Source organism: Acipenser ruthenus, chromosome 14 (assembly GCF_902713425.1).
Source record: "Acipenser ruthenus chromosome 14, fAciRut3.2 maternal haplotype, whole genome shotgun sequence".
NCBI classification, from domain to species: Eukaryota; Metazoa; Chordata; class Actinopteri; order Acipenseriformes; family Acipenseridae; genus Acipenser; species Acipenser ruthenus.
The window spans coordinates 9,254,909-9,265,811 of record NC_081202.1 but is presented as its reverse complement, the minus strand read 5'-3'; the positions used below and the strand labels follow the sequence as shown (position 1 = coordinate 9,265,811).

General features: G+C 36.8%; 1 protein-coding gene across 2 annotated transcripts in view; it reads right to left on the bottom strand.

Annotated features, from left to right (window-relative positions):
* Window positions 1–768: 768 nt before the first annotated feature.
* The window catches only part of LOC117420121 (protein kinase C-binding protein NELL2-like), a 73,698-nt gene continuing 63,563 nt past the window's right edge, over window positions 769–10,903 (bottom strand). For both annotated transcript variants that reach the window (XM_058985747.1, XM_058985746.1), the window contains 4 exons: window positions 9,273–9,466; window positions 8,319–8,495; window positions 2,383–2,607; window positions 769–1,261 (listed from right to left, as the gene is read on the bottom strand). In XM_058985747.1, the coding sequence (XP_058841730.1) occupies window positions 1,220–1,261; window positions 2,383–2,607; window positions 8,319–8,495; window positions 9,273–9,466 (638 nt within the window). In that variant the 3' untranslated portion in view covers window positions 769–1,219. The remainder of the gene's footprint in view (window positions 1,262–2,382; window positions 2,608–8,318; window positions 8,496–9,272; window positions 9,467–10,903) is intronic.

The window sequence follows — 10,903 nt, the reverse complement described above, 5'->3', positions numbered from 1 at the left end:
AAAGAACTTAAAAATCAATACTTTTGATAAAGATGCTTGTAAATATGCCATGCTAAAACCTCTAAATATATATATATATATATATATATATATATATATATATATATATATATATATATATATATATATATATATATATATATATATATTCCTCAGATTAAGATTGTATTACGTGATAGTTCTTCAATGCCACTAAAAGGAGTTCAGATTTAATCCGAACCTATTCTTCTGTCGCTGTTGAATTATTAATGTTAGCTTTGGGGTTTATGTTGAATGGTGTAGTATGTACCATTAATTATTGTTTACTTTCTTATAGTACATGTACTATTGTTGAACTTCATAAAACTTAACCAATATTTATAAAAATGTATTAAAATTGTACATAGAGCTGGCCACACATCACAAACCTTTGTTACTGTACAGAATGGTTTGTTTGGTAGCACTGTAGATTACCGTGCATGAATAACCATGTAATTACATTGTAACAACATGGTTATCAACAGTGTTCTGCTCTCACACAGTAAGTACAGTATAATTACTTGGCCATGTTTATCTATCCACGTAATCTAAAGTGCTGCCATTTCATTTATCCTTATATGAATTTAGCAACTTATATATACTGGCTGATAAAGATATAAAATGATACCACAGAATAAAAACAAGAAACCAGGGCCAAAATAGCCTGTCAATGGTAAGTATCTTTCTTAAGCATGAAGACTGTGACGCTGAGACCTCTCAAAGATTACTGGTCTTAATGAAAGCAAACAATTGGCAATGTGAATGAAAAGGTTTATTTCACAGTCGCACAATAACAAGCCATATAAGTAACACATTAGAAATCCAGAAATCAAGTTAGTGCTACCAAAGAACCAAATATAGAAGACTTTTTTTTCTGGAAATGTAAAACACAAGTTTATTCCCCTTTCAGAATAACAAGATCATTTAGCATTTAAATTAATAAAAGTAAGTTAATGATAACACTGATTACAGTCATGCCAGTATATTTACGTTTTACAGCATTAATGTTTAAAACCCATTTGCTGTCCTTAATGCACACAATAATCTGTTGAATGTTTACAAATATTTAGGAGTTTGTCAGACAGCCTGTGTTCTGTTTGGTATAATACAAGTTTGTATTTGGTATAAAGTAATTTCTGGAAAGGAAATTGTAGTTTTTGCAGAGATCTCTGTACAAATACCTTTAGAGAGCTAACCGTTCTTAAAGGCACATGGGATCCACTAAGCAGCAGACATGTCCATTCTAAAAAAAAAAGAGAGAGAGAGAGATGACCTTTATTAGTACTACATAGTGGAGGTCTTCACGGGTCTACCCGGACCCAAGGACCCGAGATCTGACCCATACTGAACGGGTTTACGGGTGCAACACTCGGGTCGGGTTGGGTCCGATTTTGTTTACTCAGTAATACACAAACTGTCGATTACTATTGAAGAGGCTGTCTTTGGTACTAAAAATAATTGTTTATAATTCCTGTTGCGTGGTTTGGCTTCCCCCAGTAGCACATGATATGGCTTGCAGAGCGCCGCAGCAGACACCTGACCCATATTGAAGGTGTTTCTTTCAGATCATTCTTAAAAGTCGGAGTAATGGATTTGTTTATGAAGGACGTGAAAGAAAAACTTAAGAAAAACGAATTCCATGAACAAAAGATCACAGAAAAATGCAAGTCTGTGGTGTGGGAATCATTTGTTGTTGTTGTGGACAAAGAAGGAAAACACGTTTTGCAAAACACAAATTTTACATCTCAATTCCATTTGCTCTTGTGTTAAGTTTGTAATAAAATCACACATTTACGAGATTGGACTTCAGTTCATTTGATTTTCAGACAATGTATTTATGTTTGTATCTTTTACACAAACAAATTATATATTTAATTTGACAGTCCTCTGTGCGGGTTCATGATGGAAAAACACTGCTTTAAAATATAATATGTATATGTATCTTCCAATGAAATAAGGAAACATTTGGAAGCAACTTAATTAAAAAACGCATCTGGGAAATGGCCTATATCAGGGCTGTCCAACAAATGGCACTTGAGCCTCACTTGAGGCTCTTTTGATTTAGAGTTTAAGGCTGGACAATTTGTTGTTTTTGGTCGAAGAAAGTCAGTCTTTTTTTGTTGTTTGTGTTTCTTCACTGGTCATCAATTTGGCTCTTTTAGTCAAAAACGGTATGACTGCACTGGCCTATATCTTTAAAGGAACTATACATTTTGTTTTGTCATAGCTGCCCCAAAAATATATAGGATAACACACTGAATTCCATCTTTCTTTGTGAATGAAATATAACAAAAAAATTGTCATAGCCGCCACAAAAATCTATATAAAAGATTTGGAAAAGATGAATACAGGCGTTCCCCTTACCTTGCAGTGACAGAGGGTGCACTCTGTGCCATGTTTGATCCATGAGGAGCCGGTGAAGCGAACCATGTTGTGCTCATCGGTGCACGTCTTGGTGATGTCATTGCGCACTGCGTCTGCCTGACAGGGGTCACTGACACACCGCGGGCAGCACTCTCCTTCGGGGATCACAGTGAACTCACATTCAATTTTAGGGCAAGAGAGGGGCCAGCAATCCACTTCTCCTTGCTGGAAACCAAACAACACATTTCATCAGAGAATAGCCAATACCACTGTCTTTGTAAACTCGACGGGTGAATGGGTGTAATCCCATCTCCGTTTTAGCTTTATTACTTGCTTGATTTAAACTCCTGTTTTCTAGACCCCTGAATTATTTTCATATTATTTGCTCCATGTTATTCTCAACACACACACACACACACACACACACACACACACACACATTTTGCTGTGATTGCCTTATTGGATTTCACAGACTATATCAATATTTCTGAAGGTAAGGGCCATGTATTTTGGAACGCTTTTATAGATCTTCGCTAGGCTTTTGATTTAGTTGACCATGACCTACTTTTGCTAACATTTTCATCTCTAGCTGTTAATGCACCTGTCTTAGTGTGGTTTAGGCTGCGTGTTACAGAGACTGGGAACAGCTTTACTAAATACGAAATGCACCATTACAAATCCAAATCAGGATTTAACTTGAAAATATATTTGTGTTAATAATCTTCAGTTTATCTCTAAGACGATGGCAGCAACATATTTATTTACAATACTAATTTGGTTGTACAGTAGTGGTTGTGTATCAGCCCATCACATATCTGCCCTAGCCCTTTATCCGCTATGATCAAGCTCTTCAGCAATGTTTATTATTGATCAGAGGAGATTAGTTCAGCAATTGTAGATCCTACCAAAGTTTCCGTACACTGTGTTGTATGTGCTCCCATTGCTGGTAGTGTCAGGTGAGCGGATTAGTGTGTTGATATGTAAATAAATCCTATTTGCCTGTATCAACTTCAACCTCTGTCTCGATCTCCTGCCTGTCACTCAGCAGCGAATGCATGCACCCACACGACAGACGGCTACTGTGTCACAAGCATTAATACCCTGTATCTTTCTGAACAAGGGATTTAGGAGAGCTCCCAATAAAAGCTGAATCTCAAAACAATAATTGTGTGAATATAGTAATTTTTACAGCTGTGTATAATGGTATTTAAAACAGGATTCATCTGACTTTTTACATATCTGCCCTTACTCTGGTCCTACCGCAGTCGGATATGCGATGGATTACTGTATAATTAATCAGATTTATAAGAACTTTTAATTAATACTGTCTGAGGGAAAATAAATGATCATAAAAGTCAGTGTCATTTCTTATCCCTCCAAAGTCTTACATAGACCACCAATTAATCATGTCTGTGTTATGCAGGAGTTGACAAAGGTATTCAGGTCAAAGATATTAAACTCATTTGGATAACCATCTGGAGTATGACAAACATATTGATTACTTTTCAAACAATACTGCTATTAGGCCAAGTCTTCAGTCAGTCAGACTGAATAACTAATTTGAGTGTTGCACGGTATCAGTTATTACTTAATTCTTTCTCTTTTGGACTTTACGGATGTCATTATAAAGCTTTCAAATCTCATTAACCTTCAGAAAGTGAATGTTACTTACAAACATTTCATGAGATTGGCCCTAAATTCAATCATATCTAGAAGTCGAAATGGTGAACCTGATTTAATTTGAACAGTTCACTGTATTTTCTATAGTACATCATTAAATAGTGTGCATAGTTCTGAATGAAATCATTATTTTATGCCACCAGCAACATTGTGGAATGTCCAACAAGAAATGTAATGAATACACTCTTGTCAGTAACCCCTATTACTTTTCACTTCTACTTCAGCTTTTGCATGCTCAACTTCCAGTCATTGCAAGACTATTGTAGAGGGTCTGTGTCTGCATAATAAACAAAGCAAGCTAACCTAAATACTGATGCAGCATGGCTGTCAAATAGCTCCCACTGTAAAGCAAGCAGGAAAAGTAACTATTATTTAAAAAGAAAATAATCCTATCTATGGACAAAGTTTGGTTTGCTCTTTTGTTTTCACCCAATCTTTATAAAGTGTGTTTTGGATGATATTTCATCCAAGAACTCTGCTGCCCGCCTGGTGTTCTCTCTGCCTCGCTTCGCCCACGCTACTCCACTACTCCGCTCGCTCCACTGGCTCCCGATCACCGCTCGCATCCAGTTCAAGAATCTTGTACTAGCCTACAGATGCCTTGACCAGTCTGCACCCAGCTACCTCCAGACCCTCATCTCTCCCTACACCCCCACTCGACCTCTCCGCTCCGCCTGCACTAGAAGACTAGCTCTACTACCGCTACGCTCCCCTGCCTCCAAAGCCCGCTCCTTCTCCACCCTTGCTCCGCAGTGGTGGAATGACCTTCCTACAGATGTCAGGACCGCCCAGTCCCTGACCACATTCCGGCGCCTCCTTAAGACTCACCTCTTCAAAGAGCACCTGTAGAACTCCTCTGTTTGTATCCTGGGACACTATCACCCTTCATGTAATTGTGCTTTATTTTGCTCTTATCTGCCCCCTATTTTACTGCATTTAATCCTGTACTTCAGAATACTGTAATCTGCCAAGTTTTTAACCTGTAGTACTTTGTATTTAATCACATCCTGATGTAACTATCACTATTTAATCATATCCTGATGTAAGTATCACTATTACCTGCTGTATTATTGAATTGTGGTTTGTCAAACTTGTACTTTACTTGATCAAAAGTTATTGTATTTCTTGCTCTTATTGTATTACTTGTATTGTAACGCTTGAAATGTTTTTGCTTACGATTGTAAGTCGCCCTGGATAAGGGTGTCTGCTAAGAAATAAATAATAATAATAATAATAATAATAATATTTATCTCTGTGACTTTGTTGTCATAACTTTGGTGTTTCCACAGTCCTAGTGGAACAGTTGTCTTTTGAGGAAGACATGTATAGGTTTTGTTACTAAAGTGTAGCTACCCCCAGTTCTGATATGATGTAGTCAGAAATGAGCTTGAATAAGTGGGTTAACGTAAACTAATATAGTATATAAAATGAAGACGTGAGAATGCATGGATGTATTGATACTACCGTAATGCTCACAATATAAAGTACACCCTTTCACATATTTTATAAGCATCTCGGTGTTATATCCAGGATACATGTTATATACAAGATGTGAGGTATACTTGAGTGCACATGTATCATATGTTTTTCTCAAGCCTTTATTTATGTTGTTAGAGAAAAAAAATATCTTTATAACAAGTGTACAGTTTAGGTTTAATATGATTAGAGCTTCTGATTTTCAGTTTTAACTGATAAAAACCCAAGTAATACCCTGATACAAAAAAAATGAAATTGGTGTATAGTCAATAAACACTGGAAAAACACTGGAAATGTTTACTCAATTCATGTTGACTTCACCCCTTTCCCATTTAAAAAAACAAAAACCTACTACAAAAAAAACAAAAGCAAACTACAGTACCTTTCCCAGTGCAGCTGGGCAATTTCCCTCCTTTCTGACTTGTATCTATCATTGATTCATTCTGAATACTTTAAATCCACCCCAACTACTGAGTGGCAGCAAATTCCTACATTTGTATTGGAGACTCCGCTTGCATTTAAAATGAGATTAGAATTAGAAGGCTTGTTCACAGGATTTAAAGCTATATTAGAGTTAAATAGGAAACATTTAAAACAGAATTGCAAATTGTGGCTAAATGTAAAAAAAATACCGAGAAACCCCCAGAAGATTATGCCAGCGACCATAAAGATTTCGCTGTGGAAGACAGCAAAGGAAAGAAGGTACTACTTAAGTGTGTACTACTGGACAGTTCAATAGAACTCATTAGTATTGGTTGTTATTACGTTATTAATAATACTGTCCTTTTTATACACAAGTGTCAATGTGGTTTCTCATGTTAACTTTTGTTCTGATGTTCCTTGTTCCGAATTTGTGGGTAATATTGTTCCTGTGACGTAGGTTTTATATCTCGATTCCTATCCGGCTGTTACCGATGGTACTATGCAAGTGTCAATGGGGTTTCTCATGTTTATTCCTTGTTCCGAAGGTCAGCCTGTCACTCAGAACAGGAATGAAAGAACAGAGGGATTCAGACTCTGCCTGAGAAGCAGTGGCCTGACCGTGGTTTGCCCGGGCAAAGCCTGAAATAAGTTATTTTAATTTTTATTTCGAGCTTTGCTCATAACATATACACAGTTTAAAGTATAATTGATCTTACTAAGTGCTATTGTTTGCTTTACCCCTCTGCACATTATTAAGGGGTGCACCTTACACAAGAGATATTAAATGAAATGGCTCAGCCGTGCGTATAATGCATGTGTGTTTGTGCTATACATGAGGTGTGGGTTATACTCTGAGAATGACTGTATTGTGCTTTGTTTACACTAAACCTAAAGATGGCTCCAGAAGTCATACAAAAATATAATTCACAGTACATTAACAAAGAATACTACAGTACGCTACTGCACAATTTCTTTGTGTATAATAATAATTTCGTTACAGTACATCTCTTCCTACCTGCATCACCACCCTCCCCCACCCAACTGTGTCTCACGTAAACAACTCTGTGCTATCCAATTTGATATTCCCAACGTTGTTTTATTTACTTACCTTCACCTTGAAAAAAAAACAAGTGATCTAAATGAATGTGAATACATTCCCATTTCATCTCGGTTTAATAGCAATGAGAGGCACTGGAGAGGCCCCTGGTCATGCCTCTCATCAGCTTTCCCCAGAATATTGTAGCTTGCTCTTAGAAAACCCTCAGTAAGGATAATAGTTCCTTCTCAAGTACTTTCTCAAGTGTAGATTCCACTATTTGCAGCATCTGGCAGTTTTAGAATCGCCTGCTGTATAAGACTGCATTCCTTTGAGATATGCATTGCGTGTGTTGTTTTCCACAAACAATATTATCTCAGGCTGTTTTAGCCTCTCCCCATTTACAACCACTATTGCAATGCATTTTTAAAACCTTTTACTGATTTTTTCTAAAGAATTTTCTTTTATTTCCCATGGAGCAAGCTCATTGAAACCAAATTGCAGAGCAAGCAGACTTCGGGCACAATCCACCCTTCATGTACCAAACTGTATAAAACTGGTATACTTAAGTAACCCAACTAAATACAGTTATGTTTCAATTCCTTGTCATAAAGATTTCAGAGGAGCATGGATGTCACAGACAGCATTAAAATAATGTACAAAAACAGACCTCATATCATCAACTGTAGGAATCTGATCCAGATCAACCTGAAGAAGGTCAGCTAGGAATGCCTGAATATGAACACTTTTAAAGGATCTGTATCTTATAGTCCTTGGAGGTGGTTTTACTCTAGGTGCCTTCCTAATACTAAAATCAATACAATGATCACTCAGCAAATTTGCAATTACCCTTTTGGAGGCATAGAAAGAGAGATTTCTTGGTTAAAAAAAAGATCAATTGTGGTAGCAGATTCATTATTCCTAGTATAACGAATGAGTCAATTTATTAACTGAGTTAAATTTTATTGACTAATGAGATCTCTGAATTTGTTACTGCTAGAAGAATTCCAGTCTATATTTATATCTCCCATTATAATTACTTCCCGAGTTGGAATTACTGCATCTAAAAGTGTGGAAAATTCTTCCAGTGCAGTTTATTTTTCATTAGACTCTGCCATTTCTCATCACAAAACAAATACAAATGTGCAGTCTTGCAAAACATGTATTCATGGGTAGCTAGCTACGGAAGACTCCAGAACTGGATGTTGAGTTGATCCTTGCAAAAAAATAGCCATGGCGATCAATAATCGATTAATCAACGAATCACTGTAAATCCATATTTCTAATGCCCCCTCGACTAATGTTGTTGTGTGTGTCTTACCAGGCATTGACACTGTTGACAGTTCTGCACCCAAGTGTCTCCACTGCTATATACCATCTGTCCACTTTGATGAAGACACTGACTGCTCAGCCGCGGGTCGCACTCAGGGCAACAGAACAGGTCAACGGTTGGATTCTCACAGTCGCACACCATCCTCCGGCACATCACCAACCCACTCTGAAACAAACAGAGACCAGGACTGAAATGAAATACAGCATCGTGCATCATGACAGCAGAGCATGAAAGGGTGTCCAAGTGAATTTTTAATTTCCAGCCATGCACTTCTGACAAAAGAGGCTAGGATAAACAAATCACTGTCATCATCTCAGGGGACCACTGCTGCTTATTTGTTATTGTTTTTGTATTTTAAAAACCTCGTGAGGATGCGTGACTGATCAGCTACTAATTATTACACTAGCTGACAGTCACGCATCCTTACTAAACTGAATTGTGAGGGTCTGGAACCAACTCCCCAGTAATGTTGTTGAAGCTGACATCCTGGAATCCTTCAAGAAGCTGCTTGATGAGTTTCTGGGATCAATAAGCTACTAACAACCAAACGAGCAAGATGGGCCGAATGGCCTCCTCTCGTTTGTAAACTTTCTTATGTTGTTATATTCTTATTTAAAAACTAATAACATAACTTTAAAAGTGTCTTTAAACAAATGTACCCCGTTTCAATTATATAATCAACTTGATAATTGACTTACTACATTTTCTAACTCAATTATGTAGATCAGTTGTCTTCGTCAATGTCTGTTGTGTTTATTTTAAATAAAAGTTCACACACAAACTATTTTTTCAAAAGCCCTTGTTAAAATCATTCATTCTAGACTGTGTTTAAGGAAGCTCTTACCAAGTGTCCCTGGCACAGTTTTGGCAATGAGCTGCAACAAAAACTCTGGCTTCAAAGCTGTGTAAAACATTTACAATATTTACTGTTGGAACACTCACCTGACATGAACAGACAGTGCACCTGTCATTCTCTAAGACCCAGATCTGGCCATTATGCTTTATTTTGCTTTCATGGACACAGTCCCCAGAACAGTTTTTTCCATGAGGACACTTGCAGTCATATCCGCCATCCAAATTGAAGCAAACAGTGTCACTGGCACAGCCGTGCCTCCCAGTCGCGCATTCATCAATGTCTGTAGAAAGAAAATGTACTAAATAAAACTTTAACAACACATTTAATTAACAAAATGCTCTCCCTTGTTGGCATAAATTATTCTCTTCATAAAAACCTGAAGCACTATAATTAATATCTGTCTTCATCTGTTAACCTTGCTAACCCTTTACAGGATTTCAGGGAAATGGCTTCTTTCCATTTATTTACATTGATCTTTTAGAGAACCATTTAATTCAGAATGCTGAATCATGTAATATAACCAATTTTTCTCCCCAGTTGTACACAGAAACTAAAGTAGCAGATGTTGCTGAGCTTCTAAACCATTGAGGTGAAAGTTCAGCTTGACTGGTCTCTGTCTTGCCTCGCCTGGTGCCTGACCAGCAGGGGTCACTGTGGCGCGATAATGTTAACCAACCCCAGGCGATTTTTCCCTCCCCAGTCTGCATGAGTGTAAAGGCCAATGCAGAACCCCTGATAGGATCCTAGATTGGAACATGACACTGCCTTTACTGGGAGCACCCCCTGTTGAAAATAGTAAGGATAAGATAAGGAAAAGAAACTAAAAAATAGAAAATATATCCTTTAAAATCTTTAGCAAAAAATGGTTAAACCTGAAATAAAGTTACAGGAAACCATAAACAATATTTATTTTTAATTTAAAATACCTTGTGTGTGTTTTTTTTGTACTATAAACTGTATACAGGAAAAAAAAAGTTAGAGTTGACATTGTAGTTTTCTACAGTTGACGGAAAAGTTAGGAACATTGAAAAGCAACCTGACAGTGAGTCATTACAAATGTCATAAGAAAATACTGTATTTGTTTTAGCAAACTAGGTGTCATTGTTATAGCATAAAGAAGCGACTAATGTAATAGTGGATAGAGCAGCAGGATTGAAAGAAGTACTTTGTTTCATAGGAGATCAATGAAAGTAAATGTTTATTTTATTGTTGAGATTTGACTGTTCGTGATACTGCAGATTTTAGTGCTATATTTCTTGTGATTGCACAAGACTACTTAAAAAAAAGAAAAACATGTTTATTATTATTATTAGTTTTAAAGCACATTTTCTGAAACTCAAATAACTGAATATACAAAATATAGGTAGTTTTGAAGAAACTGTCAACATACGTACAAAATCTGTGAATCAAGCTAGAATGAACAGAAAATCCTTGCCTTTTTGTTTACTTGGTTTAGTAATTGCAAGGAACCACTTTGTCATTTGAATGTCTGCTAATGCATTTGAAAATACCATTAAGCAAAACATTCACAAACTGTATCTGCTAAATTGAACATTTAAAGCTTAATTTAAAAATGACACTAGCTGAGCTGATTCACCAACACTATCATGCCCCCAGAAGTGTATTTCCTGTATTTAATGTCTCTGGATATTTTGATTGGAGAGAGAGAGAGAGAGAGAGAGAGAGAGAGAGAGAGAGAGAGAGAGAGAGAGAGAGA